At 45.5% G+C, this 17,725-nt stretch overlaps 1 protein-coding gene across 1 annotated transcript in view; it reads left to right on the forward strand.

The window, feature by feature from the left end:
• The window catches only part of LOC116943592 (transforming growth factor-beta-induced protein ig-h3-like), a 37,313-nt gene that overhangs the window by 8,408 nt on the left and 11,180 nt on the right, over positions 1-17,725 (forward strand). Inside the window, exons 6-11 of the mRNA XM_032956560.2 lie at positions 2,810-2,956; positions 5,520-5,661; positions 10,181-10,393; positions 12,379-12,516; positions 14,117-14,265; positions 17,475-17,611. Coding sequence (XP_032812451.2) covers positions 2,810-2,956; positions 5,520-5,661; positions 10,181-10,393; positions 12,379-12,516; positions 14,117-14,265; positions 17,475-17,611 — 926 coding nt within the window. The remainder of the gene's footprint in view (positions 1-2,809; positions 2,957-5,519; positions 5,662-10,180; positions 10,394-12,378; positions 12,517-14,116; positions 14,266-17,474; positions 17,612-17,725) is intronic.

Consider the following 17,725-nt stretch of genomic DNA (forward strand, 5'->3'; position numbering starts at 1 on the left):
TCTTCTGAAAAGTCCTCGATTCAGAAGCATAATCCCAAGGCATGCACGGCGTTGCAAGCGTTTCTGTGCGCCGTATATTCTCTGCATTATGAGACGCACTTTTTTCTTTTCGCTGTAATTCAAAGCGAAAGTTAACAGGGTGGCGTCTTATACTCCGGTAGGTGTGTGTGTGTGCGATAAGAATTGTGGAACTCTAAAGCACCGGACAGTTTTGAATATCAGGCGTAAGTTTGGAGTGCTTCTTACTTTTCGGGGAAACTTTATAATCCAAGGAATACGGTAACTGGTATCAAAGATGTGCCACGCGCCTTTCTCATACATGGTATAAATATAGCGCTGGCGTTTGTTTGTGGAAGATGGCAATCACTCGACGGCCTGCAAATGATGTTCAGCACATGTACACTGGTGCCTTCCTGCACGCCTGGTCATTGTAACACTCTCCCCGCTCCACGTCTCAGAGGGGTACAACCTTGAGTCAATGTGTTTGGATGAGGTGGGTGGTGGTGGTGTTGGTGGTGGTGATGGTGGTGGTTGTTGTTGTAGGTAGCAGGTAGGCAAGGCCACAGTGGGGCTATACACACGCGTGGGTTTCGCGTCGATGCGGGGGTTGAGGCTCCGTCGCCGTAAACGAGTCGACATCAGTTGTCTTCCTGCGCCGTGGGCGAGTTGGGGGGGTGAGGGAGGAGGCGGATTTACCACGGACACCGCCCCACCGTCGACCTTAGGGCTCGCGCGAAGAGGCTTCGACTAGTTGCTGAACGTTTTGGCTGAAAATATCTAATTGCTTTTTTTTTTCTGACAGATATTGCGATTTGATTTGCGATTTAAAAAAAAACAAGTCAAGCTTCAGTTCAATATTCATTGTGTAATAGATTTAAAACACGTGATGGAGCATTACTATCATGATACCATCAAATATATGAACTGCTCTATATATTCTGATGCAAGGATGATAACTTAAAAGATATGAATTGCTTCCAACATGTGTTTATTGAAATGTTTTAATTGAAATAGAGCAATCAAACATAGAACAATTGTTAAGTTAAATCAATGAAATTTCAAAAAATAAGAAATTCAAACATTTCCAATAAGAAATTAATAGGACTTTTCAAATCGCAAAGAAATCGCAGCCTTTGCGATTTGCTAATCGCATTGTTCAAAATTGCGATTTCGATTTGAAATCGATTAATCGTGGCGCCCTAGCTTCAACGTCCCGAACGAACGATGGTACAAAAAAAATGTTGGCAACCCGCGCCAAATCAGACAGGATTCACGGCGCCTAAGGACTACCGTCTACAGCTGTCGGCTACAGACACCATGGCGACGTTATAGACAAACACTGACGCGAGATTTACCCCCGCATGTTGCGAAACGCGCCTTCGGGGAGTTGTTTCGATATTACCACAATGTTTTTGTCGGCACGGGATGGCCCCGGCCAACGGGGGAGGGGAGGGGGACGGCCAAATGTACGTATGTGCAAAATATATATGTGTTGAATTTCTTTCGCACCATACGTAGCCAATCATGCTAAGAAAGGTGAACGCAGCCTCGCTTCTCTGCGTGTGAAACGCAACAGAGTTGAGTTTAAATTTTGATTTAAAGCTTTTGTGACCGCAGGGATTCATATTCTTGGTTCTTTCGGTAAAGGCACGTAGAAGGGAAACGATTACATAATAAAAATATAAAACAATACAATTCTCACGACGTTTCGACTGCAACACAAACAAGCAATCAAGCTTGTGTTGCAGTCGAAACGTCGTGAGAATTGTATTTTTTATATTTTTATTATTTAATTGTTTCCATTCTACGTGACTTTACCGAAAGAAACAAGAATAAGGGCTGAGTTTGTTGATTATTTTTGTCAAAGCTGTAAAAGACGATAAAAACCCCGTCCTAATGGGATAATGGTGCAGGCTGGAAACCCAGAAGTTTCAAACGAGGCAAAAACATGCGTAAAAAACACAGAGCCTTGCGTGCATTGTGCAAAAAAAATAGAATCAACATTTCCTGAAGAAGTGCATTGTGGTCCTCTTCAATCCCCATCTTCAATCCCCATCAAAAGAAAAAAAAAATACAATAACGTCAAATGTCGGTTACATTTGCTCAAATGGGTTTTGACGGTGACCCCTGCAACGCAGCTTCTTCAGGAAGAAGAACGCACCGAGGCAATGCGCTTTTGACAACTTTGTGATGTCTTGTTGAGCTGCGTGTTGCCTCAGCAATGTCGACCTGCGCGGAATCAGACGTGCTTCTGCAGCCGTCTGAAATGCGCCTCCGATTAGCGTGGTTGGCTGCTCACGGTGCGAAAGAAGTTCAACATACATACAGGCAATGTACGGTCGACCCGCATTGAGTGGACGCAAAGAATGTACACGCGAAAGGCCGCCGTCACACGCACCCCATGACGGACACGACACCCGCGACCGTCAGTTCGCTCACGACTTGCGCGACCCGGTTCATCTGCAACGCGATGTTTCATTTCAAGATAATGGGGTTACGTTGTAGTTAACATTCGCCTTGTGGCACGACACAACTCAGGGCAATCATCTGTAATAACTACGCAATTATTTTTTTCTCTCCCCAACTGCGGACTGTGTCTGTAATTACACGCCATGCCGTGTAATTACACGGTAACTCCATTTGCTTTCTTTTTACTTACGTGAGCCAGTTGTTCCGTGACCCGTTCTTATGCAAAGTCACGCAGCACGTGGCCGTATCCGAGCGCAATTTGTCAAATGGCGAGTGGCTGCTTAGAACCACAACACACGCACCCAGGCAAGCAAATTGCTTTTTTTGCCCGAGAGCGCAGATCCTGACGGTGAACTGCGTTCGCGTGATCAAGCCGAATATCCTGGCCACCAACGGGGTCCTGCACATGGTCGACGGGATCATCCCAAGGGTCTCCAACAACATCCGCAAAATCCTGGAAGAGGACAGCGAGCTGTCAACGCTGAAGGTCACGAACTCGTGGCACGCGCTCTCTCACCAACACCTTCCTCACCAACGCCCTCTCACCAACACCTTCTTCACCAATGCCATCCTCACCAACGCCCTCTCACCAACACCTTCTTCACCAATGCCATCCTCACCAACGCCCTCTCACCAACGCCTTCTCACCAACGCCCTCTAAACCAACACCTTCCTCACCAATGCCATCCTCACCAACGCCCTCTCACCAACGCCCTCTCACCAACACCTTCCTCACCAATGCCATCCTCACCAACGCCTTCTCACCAACGCCCTCTCACCAACACCTTCCTCACCAATGCCATCCTCACCAACGCCCTCTCACCAACGCCCTCTCACCAACACCTTCCTCACCAATGCCATCCTCACCAACGCCCTCTCACCAACGTGCACGTGTGCCCAACTTTAAGAATGAACACAAGTAGCCCCGAGCGCGCCCGACTTTGTCGGATCTCGGAAGCTAAAGCAGACCGCGCCTGGTTCCTGGCGAATGTGAACTTGCCTGGGAATGTCAGATGTCGTAGGCTTGGGCTGAGAGGTAGGTGCACAAGAGATGGTAGTACAGCAATGGATGTTTGAATCTACATATGTGGTGCTTAGTCCCTCTCATGCGTGTCTTGCCACGTGCAGCAATAAAACGAATTCATGGGAATTGGCCAAACGTCCCAATGTTGGTCGCGCCTGAAAAAAAGTGTTCAGGTTCGGTGAGGCTTTTGTGCGTAAAGGTCGTCGTTATTTTTAATGTAAGAAACCCAACCACACGTCAGCTGCATTACAGCTTTACTTTTGAATTAAATTAGACATGATTGTTGGGTTCTTTGTAGGGGTGGGATGATGCATCGATGCGTAGCTTAAGCTCAGTTCTTTGTATAAGAATCGATGGGTTAATTTTTTTGTATTCATATATGTATCTAGAATGTATTTGGTTCGTCACCCCGGCAGCCACTCGAGACTCGACAAAATTACTGAAATGTATGAAAAAAAATAGAATCGAATTGCTTTAGTTGAAACGCCAGCGAAAATGGAAAGGTTGCAGGCAAAGTGGTAAAAATATACCATCTCTCGTGCTTTGCATTGGGGCAAGCGCGGGAGTAGAGGTCACTTTAGGCACGTGTGTTTCGTCAGAACCATGCCAACCCAGCAAACACCAGAGAGCACTGGGACTGTTCGGTTGCAAATCCAATTCGAGTCGGGGGGGGGGGGGGGGTATTGATGCAAAACGTGATGTCAGCATAGCGAAAGTCAAACTGAGATTTGTAATAATACAGTCAGAAGATTTGATTACGTTTTCCTTTCGGTACACGAACCAAAACACGTGCCTGTAATGCAAGAGGAGCGGTTCTATGAAATCCCGATGTGGATGGCAACGTTTGAGACTTCACCAGAACATGGTCCAAGTCACTCCAAGGAGCTGATTATCAACAACAGCAGCTCATGGAGCAATTGCATGCAGTGTGGACTGCTGCTCGGGACTTAATGTGACTCCAACATTCAGTAACTGTTTCCCGTGGATGAAATATGAATAACATACACTCCTGGAACATGAATTGGTTGTTGTCAGAATGTAACTGTTGTGTTGTGGAAAACTTTCCCACGTGTTTTGCTTGCCATGGAGCGAAAGGAATGCATTTAACTATTGAATGGAATGGAAACGTAATAGAACACAGAATGAGATAATTTATACTTTTTGGATACTTCTCTCCTTTATTTTCACGCGAGATTCTGCCTTGGGGGTTGACGGAGATTGCCAGGATTTATAGCCAAGTAAAGAGCCCATTGCGAGCAGACAGTGTCAAAGCAAACGGCAAAGAAACCCAGCTTCCAGAGTGCAAACATTAAAAACACAGAGATTCAACAAATGATGCAGGTCTCACTAAAATATCATTGAGCACACGGAAAAAGTGTAAGCGCATAAACGCTAAGTTCAGACCAAACTAAATGCAGAGCCAAACAAAAAAGAAAATAGCATTGTGTCCTGTTTTTTTTTACTTTTTAAAATTACGATAATAAAATTGAAACACAGATTGAAACTTTAAATCAGATATCGATTTAAGAGATTCTATTGTTTTGTTTTTAATGGGAGTGAATCAGTGGCAAAATAGCGCACTGTGCTGTTAATCTGGTAACCTGAGTTTGATGACTCATCCTGGCCAGTGCCGTCTGAACCGGTCCACACTGGCCAGTGTGGTGAAGTATGGTTAAACAATCCACATGATCGACACGGCGTGGGGAGGCCTTCATCCAGCAGTAGATTTACATACGGTTGTAATTTATTTTATTCTTTTCAATCGCCAAATGAGACCAGAAGTTGGGTAAAGAATAAATAGATGATTCTTGCAAACAGGTTTGAGACTGCAAACAACGAAAAACAACTGAAATCAAATGGTTCATGGAAATTAAATAGAATACAGAGTATTACAATAACAAAATACATTAATATGCAGTGGATTATTACAAATGTTTCAAACAAAAATCCAAGAATAGAATTTAAATAATATCAACATTTAAATGGCATGATTAAAGAGGCCCTTTGTTGATTGGAACGCGTGCAGTTGGCGATCCAGAAGGCTGGGCTGATGGACATGGTGACCAAGGAAGGCCCCATCACTCTATTAGCTCCAACCAACGCGGCATTTGAGAAGGTTCCTGTGGACGTTATGGAGCGCATCCTGAAGGATCCAACCTCCCTCAAAGGTAAGGCCGTACTAGGAGAATGTATTCCACTACAGTCTCCAAAACTCATACAACACTCCCCCCACCCACGCTAAAAATGTGCCGCGAAGCTGCAGTGGCCAAGAAGCTGGACAAGGTGCAACAGGTTCCACCGGAGTTGCCCCTTCACGTCGGCATCTTTTAGCCTCCACCCAGTTCGTTACCGTACACGAGGGGTCCCCAACCCCCGGGCCACGGACCGCTACCGGTCCGTGGCCTGTTAGGAACCGGGCCGCACATCAGCAGGAGGTGAGAGCGGTGAGCCCGCGCGTGGCCCGCGCCGCATTATTTTATTATTTACCACTTCCGTCCGCGCCTCTTTCCCGCACTGCGCAATCGTCTCTGTCACAATTTGAGTATAAAGCCCACAAGCTCTAACCCCTAGTAGCCACGATGAGTAAACAACAAACTTCGCTGGAGAGATTCTTTGAAAAGGGGGAGAGACCCAATGATGAACCCCTCCCCCAGTCCGTGAAAAAATTGTTTTCCACGAAACCGGTCCCTGGTGCCAAAAAGGTTGGGGACCGCTACGCTGCGAAGGAAGTTCTAACATACGTACGTACAACTCCAGTCTCTATACCCGACCACAAACCACCCGTCCCTCTGTTATCATCATGTAGCACGGTTGGCTACGTACGGCGCGAAAGAAGTTCAACAAACATGCGTGCGTATTACTGTTTATTCTGCGCATTCCAAGAAGCCACGACGGTTGCCATCATTGGACCTAAACTCGGGAGTTGTTGTTCATCCAGCCACACGCTGAAACAGAAGACGAAAACCTCGAAATTAAATCACATACGGACAAAGATCACGCATAACAGCTGTAGCACCCCAAAGTCGTATATCCTGGGACGATGGTTTCGAATCAGACAAGTCATTTAAATAGTTAAAATTGGGTGTTTAAGAGACCCTTCTGAAATTTGTAATGTACATATTACTTATATTCTTTGGGTCTTTCGGTAAAGTCAGATAGAACAAAAAAACTAACAACAAATTATGACGTTTCAATCGCAACACAAGCCAAGAAAAAAGGACCCCCCCCCCTTCCCTCCTCCCCCGCCCCTCCCCCCTTTTCTCCTTCTTTCATCCTGATGACGATTGCTTGTGTTGCGATCGAAACGTCGTAGTTTTTTGTTCGTTTTTTTGTTCTACGTGACTTTACCGAAAGACCCAAAGAATATGAACTCCTACAGTCACGAAAGTCAAGATTTTACATTTTAATTACTCTGTGTACGAGTGGCAACCCTAATGTTGACCAATTATTTCCATTCGATCGGCTGTAGGAGCCAGTTGATGGCAGTCCACACAAGGTTTGAGCCACTCGCTTGTAAGTAAATAATTGGAAAAATAAATTGTGCAATTGAAAAACACATTCCTGCGGAGGGAGGAGCTGGTAGGAACGTTGGGTTGCTCGGCCAATGGCCAGGGTCAACGGCGGCACGTGGTGTATTCCGCAAATATGCCCGACTGTGAGGGTGGGTACAAGCTGGCGTGAGTAGGTTAAACGTTGAGTTTTATAAGGGCACCACGGGGTGACCAGCCCATCCCTACCTAGCCCCTCCCCACCCTCCATCTCCCTACCCAGCCCCTCCCCACCCTCCCCTTTCCACCCAGCCCCACCCCTCCCATTTCTGGATGCACGACGGACGGACGGACATAATAATCCCCTGTGGGCTGGTGGAACCAGGAGGTTCCTACCAGTATTATTGTTTCACTGTGTACGTACATAATTGGTAAAAATGTAAAACGTGTACTATACCAGGCATCATGGGTGTACGTAAATTTATAAACGTGCAACTCGTATAACCTATGTTATCACGAAGTTTGTGACTACGAATAAATGGCAATCAATTATCTTTTAGTCAGTGCTATCCTGTATCTCACCAGGAGATAAAATTCATGCCTGCTGAGGCACAAAATGCATTGCCTCATATAAGGGAATTCTGTATAATGCAACAATATCTAAATACACTTTAAATTTCACAAATTTAGACGATATTTAACAATAATCTTATACAAATTCAAACATAGCTAAGTAAGGGAGGTAAACTGCACTTTAAAATGTGCAAGATATAGAAGGCTGACTAGATAAGGCAAGGGAATTGAGAAATCTGCACAATTACCCTCTGAAAATGAAAACAAATACGTTAAAAATGTCTTTATGAACCAGGAAAACCATGTTAAAGGTTTGTTTTTAAGTACACTTAACCACATCTAAAGAGCATAATGACCGTTTCGAGTTCATATTTATTTTTTTTAAATTGTGGTGACTGCCGTTGCTGAATATGGTTTTATTTACAGGATACCCATACTTGGCTACAGATCACAATGTAAAATTACAGTTCATGTGCAGATGACATTTGAAAAATTGAAAGTTTTGGCCCAGCTTGTATTGTTATGACATTTGAAATGTATTCTTGCTATTAAAACTTAAGCATTTTGTTAAATATTTCAAGGCCAGTTTTTTTTACTTTGCACTGCACTGTCTGTGTGTTTTAATGTAGAGTAAACTTCGGTAGAATTTAAAAGCGGTTCATTCTTCCATCAACATCTGTGCCGCTTGCCTGCAGTCAGGAGCTGCCTAAACACTCCCGAGGGGAAACTTCGCGATGCATTTTGGGTAGCTTAACACGTGCTCTGGGCTTATTCGCAGGCCATTAGCAGACAACGGAGAACCCAGATAACAAACCCCCATACAAACAAGAACAGACGCAATTCACCGCTGTTACTTTCCTGATATCCCACATTGTTTGCAGGCAAATGCCACAGTTGTTAAGTCGTGCCAAATTTTGTTATAATAGCTGGAAGTCTGTGGTTTTCTTCATGACTGCTTAAAACGTTTCCTCCTACCAGAGGTTGAAATATTTTATCGGTTCACATGTTTTGAGCCACACAGGGATCGGAATACCACATTTCATGCCGCCAAATAAATTCAAAATCGGAACACAATCTGCATTATTATTGTGTTACGTAATTTCTTGCAGCTCACATTAACTCCAGTTTTTTTATATATATAAATAGCCATGCAGCGTATCTTACGTGGCAGACTGCTTTCTCTGTGTTATTGAGATAAAATGATGAACGACTCTTGATTATTCCCAATGAATAGGCTATGACCCAAGAAGGTTTATCGGTACCACCTGGGGTGTAAAATGGTAAAGTAACCACCATGGGCCGTATCTCGCCATGGATTATGATTTACACCACTTTCTAAAATTATATTCTCTTATTAAACATACTACCAGTGCCCACTCTTTGGTTCTTTCGGTAAAGTCCTGTAGAAAGAAAATAAATTAAATAATTTTTATTCAAAATTAAATAAATATTTCCATTTCTACGTGACTTTACCGAAAGAACCAAAGAGTAATTCATGCAGTCACGAAAGCTTCAATTACCAGTGCCCAATTTAAGACGCGTTTTCATTATCGGCTCCGACTGAATTTGCTATCATACAAATGGATGATCTCGTGATAGAATTCCTAAAGAATATAATTGTTAGCATTTGTCACCTGAGGCCGTACCAATAACCATTTTCAAGCCAGTGTGCCGAGAATGAGATAAGATCTATAATGGAGCTCAGATGCTTAATCTTTTTTTAAATGCACTTTCAAAAACAGCAACTACAGCCAGAATGCCGATAATCAAATTCAAATCCCATGACTCTGGGACTGATAAAAACATGAGTACCACTTTGTGGGAAGTTTCCCTAGGCGCGATAGACAAACTCTGATTTCCTCCCACTTGTAATAATATTCCAAAAAAAGTTACTGGCCAAACAACTCAAACAAAACTCTCCTGGAATGAATATTAAGAATTTTACAGCGATTTCCAGGGTAAATTCAGAAACGGTAAATCAGTCCATACAAATAAAACACCTCGTGTGTGCTTGTAAATGTAATACAATGTCATTTTTATTAATATCTTATCTAAATGTGACCCCATGTCAAAAGGATTTTGAGAAAATGTGCGCACTAAGTGATTTTGTAGAAGGAGACGGCCGATCGGGAACTGAGGAAAATAGGAAGATCTTGATCTGGAATTTTAAGGGGGGCTAGGGGAATCGATAGCATGGGTGGCTGAGGGAAGAGAATCCCCAGGCTGTGGGGGATACAACAGAGGAGAGTGAATTAACTCACTGAGCAGAGGTTGATCGGGAGGGGGCTTCGAAAGGGAATTGCGGTTGAGATGGGAAGACGTAACTAATTTTGATGTCGCAAACATTTTCATTCATAACTTGTGTTCCACCGAAGACAATGTTGACTAATGTTGACGAATGTCGATGAGCATTAATGAATGTCGATTTTAAAAAAAAAACTCAATCAATGGCTTTCAATTAGAACCAAGTGATAGTTAATCGATACATCGCCTTCCTGTTGATCGGGAGGCCCGAAACACAAAGCGAAACAAACCCACAGCTAATGTGACCTCACGTTCACTACTCACCCCGCCATCACCACCCGCCCGCCTGTCCGCCCGCCCTCTGACCCCTCCCTCCCGGCAGCGCTCGTCACGCACCACATCATCCGCACGGTGCACTGCTCCGAGGCCATCCTGAGCGGCTCCAGCGTGGACACGGTCGAGGGCTCCTCGCTGGTCATCGGCTGCGACGGGGACCGCTTGACCATCAACGCGGAGGCGGTGATCGAGCAGAAGGACATTGTGGCCACCAACGGTGTGGTGCACAAGGTCAGCGAGGTCTTCATCCCCGACTTGGGTGAGACGGACGCCGAATCCCGCGAACTTTCGCTTCGACTCACATCATTAGGATTCGTTTTGCCGCCATCTATGGAGTTTGAGTGTCTCTTTCTTTCTCCCCCGTGGTCGCGTGGATTTTCTCGGGGACCTCCGGTTTTTTTCCATCTCCACATTTAGAATCGACGTCACGCGTTTAGAGTGTTTGGTTGCTCTAAATTTCCACTTTGGTGAGATATCTATTTGTGGCCACGTGGCTTCTGAAAATAAAGTGAACACCTCAGTGGGCTTTACCTGGGAAGATAAAAAAAACATGTTTCGTTTTATTTGTTTATTTTTTTAAGTGATTTGTTTTCCTTTCCTACACGTTGCATTCCTTTGGTGTTTTTGTATTGTTTGTTGTTGTAACGATCGGACCCACCACATCGGATTCTTCGAGTCTAAATAAAGATTCTGATTCAACTTTACTTCAAAGCGGCACCCATTACTCAGGGGTTCGTTTCTCCCTCCATATATTCCAGAAAGCTGATAGGTTGCCTTCGAGATGTCGGGATTATTAGCTTAAGGCGCTGCCACCAGAGTACAAGTTACACCTATCCATAACAATTATTATTGTACCCAATATCCCTATAAGCCTACGATGAGGTTTGTAAAATGAATGAGGACAAAGTAAGATGAGATGAATATTGTGCGCCAAAATTGTTATTTATGCAAGTGTTCCGGACTGTTCCAGCCAAAATTAGTCACTGCAGCTACGAAAAGCAAAGGTTGTGGTCGAAAGGCCATGTATGTACAGTCGGGTAGCAAATTTGAGGTATAATATTCTTTTTAAACGAGGGGACAAAGCCTGGGAAAAACAAGACGTGTGGCAGCCCTAGCCACATCCCCATGAGCTCCACTTGAACTGCACTTTAAGCTGCGCCCGTTTCTGAAAGCAAAGGCTGTGGTCATAAGTAACCACCACATACGGTATAAATATACACATACACAGGGTCACCCATGTATAGATGCACCACTGGATCTAGTGACCCCCCCCCCCTCTCTAACTTTCTTCGCAACGAGCGAATGAAAAGCTGTCAAAGCAAAAGCCTCCTCGAGTGACAGACGAGAGTGATTAATTGCTACTCTGTGGGTGCATTTCTACCGCGTAGGTATTCGCCATGGTGCTGTGGAGCACTCCGATGTTTGTGTTCGGCTTGTCCCTCACGTGCTTCGGTTTGGTTGGGAGAAATGTGCAACCTGTGCTCTCCATAGGAACACTTTTGGAAAAGTTTTGGCTTGTAAGCTTCTTGATTGGAATGGCGTTGTGTAGAGCAAACGCACAGTAATTAATTTGTCGGTCACAAAGCCATTGTTTTGTCTTGACAGTTGGTGAACTGCGGATAAATGCCACCTTCAAATATCTATTTTGGGCAGCGCAAAGTTATACAGTACATGGTTTGGAGTTCGTAACCCCAGGTCGCACACAGGAGATATGGTTTGTAATTTATTTGGAGAGTATAGCGAAGGATATTTAACTTTCAATTTCCAAAAATTGGTAAACTTTTGGTAATTTCTTGGAGAAATTACCCTGGGCGGGTTAAGAGAGTGAACTGTCAATTCCCACACAAAATTGCCTCGGAGTAAAACGCTGCCAAATCAGTCTCCTATATACGCACCCTATAATTAGTGTATAAATAGTGACTTAAGACTAAACAGTTTCAAATCTAATTTCTTAACGTTTTTTTCCGCCTCTTGCTAAATTGTTTATCTTTCAACTTCCAAATCAATTCCAGAAGTTTTCTGCACTTTTCAAAATCTTTCTAAAACTGCGCTTGATAATACGTAGCACAGACTGAAATAATACCGGGGGGATAAACGCCTACACAGGCTGTTTTTGCAAAGCATGCGGGACTTTATTTTTCAACGTGCTTTTGTTTTGTCCCCCGAGGATGACGATAATGCACACGCAGTACGACGTACGAGTAAAATGTGTTTACAATCAAGTTTGTGCGATTACTCTTTCAGCCAAGACCGCCATAGAGCTCACACAGACCGAGGATCTATCCAAGTTCTCCAACATGTTTTCTGAAGAGGGTCTCCAGGCTTCCCTGAGGCCCAATGTGGCCTACACGCTCCTCGCGCCCAACAACGAGGCCTTCACCGGTAAACAGGGCCTTCAACTGCATCCTCCCCTACTAAGAACAATAATAATCATAAATGCACTGTTTTACATGCCAATATTTCAGGAATTGGACGCAATGTTCGATTGAGTATGGAGCCAGAGCTCAAAGTCCCTCGTAAGCCAGCTGAATATGTTAGAGTCTGAATGAGTGAGAGCCTGTATGAGTGGGGGCCTGAGCGTGAACTAGGTGAGAAACAGAACAGGTGAGGGCCTGGACAGGTGAGGGCCTGAGCCAGGTGTGAGTGTGAACGGGTAAGGGCCTAGACAGGCAAGACTCTGAACAGCTGAAAGCCTGAACCAGGTGAGAGACTGAACAAGTGAGGGCCTGGACAGGTGAGGGCCTGGACGGGTAAGGGCCTGAACCAGGTGTGAGCCTGAATGAATAAGGGCCTAGACAGGCGAGATTCCGAACAGCTGAAAGCCTGAACAGGTGAGGGCCTGAACCAGGTGTGAGCCTGAACGGGTAAGGGCCTAGACAGGCGAGATTCTGAACAGCTGAAAGCCTGAACAGGTGAGGGCCTGAACAGGTGAGAGCCTGGACAGGTGAGGGCCTAGACAGATGGCAGCCTGAATAATTGAGCCTTGAGCTGCTACTTCCAGGTGGCTACTGCTTCGAGGCTGTGTTTGTGCAGTGGGAGAGAGTTCCAGATGGCCTCGCTCACTGCGTTCCGTAACCCCATTGAATGACTGATTAGTCTCTATTGCACAAAATAAAACAAACAGCTTTAACGAGACTGCTTCACCTGAAATGTTTTGGCAAAATAAACTGAGTGTATGTAAAATTAGCTCATTTATAAACAATAATTAAATAATTGAATTTATAATAATCAGCTGATCAGTCATTTAAACAGAACACAAAGCCATGTTGTAAGGGACACATGGTAATTACATAAGGACTGGCCTGTTGCTATTATTTCTCTCAGTTTATTTGCTGGCATATTTATCATTATTTTTAAGGTGATGCGCGATGCTGCCATGGTGTGACAGCGCACTGGTCTTTAAATCCAGATGTCACAGGTTCAATCTCCCAGTGCGGTACTCGAAACAACGGTACAGGAATCTTAAATTCACCCCCTTACCTCTGTCTACCCAGCAGTATAAATGAGCGCACCACGGCTAGTCTGTCGCATGTGATGGGGGTAATGGCCTGTTCTAAAACTCCTGGCCAGCATGGAAGGGTATGCTAAATACCCTCTAGAGAAGTGTTCTTCACACATTTTCAGTGCGGGGCCACTTTCACCCACAAGACATCATCAGTGCGAGGGCCCCCACACATTTGAAACCACCGTGGTTTAACAGCACGACGATGATGTGGGATTGTTTCACACTTGTGCATTGTCGGGGGCCGCAAGTCAGGGGCCGCACTAAAGGCCACCAGAGCCTGTCAGTGGCCCGCAGGCCTTGCAATGAAGAACACTGCAGTAGGGGGGTTACCTCTATATCTCAGGGCTGCACCTTTACCGTCTAGACTTATTAGGGCCATGAGAGCAACCACACAGTGGACGACGCTTGCAGCTCTTATTGGTCGCGACACGACGACCTCCCCCCCCCCCCCCCTTTTTGAAACGGTTTTGCCCACAGACAACACCATGCAGGAGATGTCCACGAACACCCGCGACATTCTGCTCAACCACATCATCAAGAACCAGCACTCGCTCTACCAGCTGTACGGTGGGCAGACGCTGGACACCCTGGGTGGGCGGAAACTGCGCGTGTTCGTCTACCCGACCGTAAGTGGGCGAGCACGTGGTAGGGAGGCCACCATATTAACCCGTACTTCATGAGCTGCATGTCTTAGGGTTCAACGTACAGGACATTAAAACGGAGGGCAAATCTCCTATGCTGGTTTCGTGTTTGGTACTTGCAAGATTGGACTTAGAATGTAGCAAGACAGCAATGGAGATTAGAGCTGGGCTATTTCGATTATTTACGTGATCGGTTACTGTACTCGATCGATTATAAGTTTGATTGCTGGACTAAGCCGAAAACTAAAATCACAACTGGAAAAATGATCAGGCGTGTCACACTGGGCGTGGCTTATAGGGGGTTTCCTGCCTTCGGAAGGCAGGGTGTAGGGGCGGGTTCGAGTAATTTAATGCAAAAAAAATGGTTCGAGTAAAATTTGGAGTAGATCAATCGACGCATTCGGCTAATTATCCCAGCTCTGAATGACGGTGTCGACTGGAAGGGGAGGTTGCGATGGGTGGGTCCGATGGACGGGGCACATTGGCAGAGCAGAGGAAGGCAGATTACTGAGACCAGGCACTGAAGTATTACCCAGAGGTCAGTAACCGAGGGGGTGGCCCGTAGCCAGATCGTGGGACACTTTGAGAGCATCGCTTGCGGGAGGTCGGGTGCCGACTGCGTAGCACGTGTGGATTCTGGCAGAGGGAATAAATTGGCAGCGGCATCAAGAGCATTGGCCACGATGACCCCTCCAAATGTACCTTCAACTACCAGCATTGCTGTTATGCATCCATAGTTTCAATTTGAAAAAAAATACTTAAGTATACTGACCGGTTATCTCTAGTCAGTTACGTTTTCTAACCCAGCTGATCAGTGTGTGTCAGTGAGTCATAAATACACGTTTACCTGATGGTAAAAGCTCAATTTAGTTTCTATTAATATTAAGTGTTTGTGTTTTCGCTCAGTGTCTCTTCTACTCAATTATAAAATATATAATTCCATGAGAAAAAATATATGCGGACAATCTGTTATTAGTTCTGTGTTGGTACTTCTTTAAGAGGCACTGTAAGCTCAAGTAGCAGATTTGCTCGATTTGCTTTCCATGGTCTGGAATTCCCTTTCCCCAGCCATCCCTGCTGTCAACTTTCCTGTGCGTGTGTAAGTCAGAGACTTTTTTGTGTCCCCTGTGACTCATTGCCTCTTCCTATCTGTAATACGAATACGCCCACTGTTCTGTACATCACCTTGACGCACGTTTGCATTTAGACGCTTTATAGACCCACATCGTCTTCTTTGGTTCTTTCGGTAAAGTCACGTAGAATGAGAATAAAATAATAAATTGATAAAATAAAATAACACAATATTCTCACGACGTTTCGGCCACAACACAAGCGGCCTTCATCAGGTGAAGGGACGAGACTGTCTGGTAGGACAGCGCTGGAGTGAAAAAAAAGCCACGTTCAGATCACGACCTTTAAGCTGTGTGAGAAGAAACAAAGTGCCTTGACAAAGGAATTAGCATATAATTTAGCATTGAAATGGCCGAGTGATTAGCTTGTGACTGGTCACAGAAATGGCTATGTTAAAGTTAAAGCATACACATCCGCAGAGGCACCCCTTGACAAAGGAATTAGCATAGAATTTAGCATTGAAATAGCTAAGTTAAAGCATACATTCTACGTGACTTTACCGAAAGAACCAAAGAAGATTAATCCTTGCAGTCACGAAAGCTTTAAATCGAGACCCACATCGTGTTGAATAGTTTAATCAGCGCTGTGCTGTAGGAGTGGCGTCCATTGTGTTGAGGTACTGTCCATGGGAACACTAAACAGTACACGGGCGTTTTCGCGTCAAGAGCCAGTGCGTTAACTCTTAACGTCTTTGCTATAATCTCAACAGGAGATTAACTTCCCGTCGACGGGCAATCCTCATAAATGTAAAATAATCTTCCCTGTAGGCATTTGCAACTGAGATGTATGTGCCTCAGTGGGTCAATTCATAAAAGAGAAAACAAATCCTCAAATAAATTATCTGAAAAATAGAGCCTGTCTCAGAACTACGCTGTTTTACAGAAAAAAATAATTAAACCAACACTCGAGTTGTCTGACTTCCTCCACCAAACTGGAACTTTTCCAGACATTGTTCTGTGCCGAACAGATGCTGGGTCTATAGCTCCAGCCTCCGCATGCAGCGAGCTCACAACCCCCACGCAGGGCTGGATTAAGTTTGATGGGGGTCGGGGGCTATTTGATTTTTTGGTGCTCCTCTTCGTATATTCGATGCCTTCCCTTCACTCTTTTAACCACCACCCTCACCCTGTGCCAAACACTGCACTGTTATTCACCTCTATTATTTTTAATGGGTTATTCGAATTGAAAAATGTATTAAAATGTTAAACAAACAATACGTGTTTTTTTTCATATCGGCACTTAACTGGTAATAATACATTATGAGACCTCCTTTGCCAGTAACAAGACATAGTAATAGGTTTTTACCCTTTTATCAAACATGATTCCTTGTATAAAGGTATCAGTTGTTGTGCCAGATAAAAGGGTAAAAACCTGTTCCTATACTGGTAATAATACACTTAGCGATGCTATGGCTTTCATGATCAAATTACCTTTAGGATTTATCACAGTGCCACGGCACTGCGTTTTGACCAGGGCTTACATTTTCGGGGACACCCCAACCCCTCCCTCTCCCTTCCCCCTCTCCCAACAGCTCAGTCCCAGACAGCTCCAGCAGAAATTAAGCCATTGTTTTGAAAAAAATTTTTTAAAGCAGTTTATTCGCACATCCATTTTGGCGAAGGATGGGGCCCTCGAAATCCGGTGGCCACATCCTGCGGCTCCTGAAGAGCCCGCGACCAAGCCGGCTCCACGCCGGAGCGATCAGCCGCGCAGTCGAACGGTGCTCAAAATCACGCGGCTTAAGCGGTGCTCCTGCAACTGCCCTGTCTCCCCTACATCCGATCGAGCAGTTCCACAGCGACGTATTCAGGATTGTAACGACAGCTCGCAAAATGTGCACGCCACGCGGTGACACGCAAATTGCCGAGCGGATCGACGGTTGAAAGCAGAGCCTGTCTCCGCTGTCACCAACCAGCAGCAGAGACGTCCACGCGTGCAAGCGATTCGGTTGCACGCGACCAAATTGCGCGACCGACCGATCGCTCGCTCGGGTGTGGGCCCCGGCTTTGACCTGGACACCACCTCCCCCCCCCTCCCGCCCGCCCGCCGCCATCTCTCCCCAGGCGATCTGCATTGAGAACGCGTGCCTGGAGTCGCAGGAGCGCACCGGGCGGCGCGGGGCCGTGCTCGTCATCAGAAATGTCCTGCGCACGCCGAGCAAGAGCATCATGGACAGCCTGGAGAGCAGCCAGCACTTCAGGTCGCAGAGCGCAAAAGAGCCACGAAGCGGAATCAGGGATTGCGGGGAGGGGAGCCGAGGGTCGGTCGGTCTGTCGGGAGGGCCGTACCTGGCCCCTCGACTTTACACGTCACG

Source organism: Petromyzon marinus, chromosome 18 (assembly GCF_048934315.1).
Source record: "Petromyzon marinus isolate PM22_M1 ecotype Great Lakes invasive population chromosome 18, UKy_Petmar_22M1.pri1.0, whole genome shotgun sequence".
In the NCBI taxonomy this organism is placed as follows: domain Eukaryota; kingdom Metazoa; phylum Chordata; class Hyperoartia; order Petromyzontiformes; family Petromyzontidae; genus Petromyzon; species Petromyzon marinus.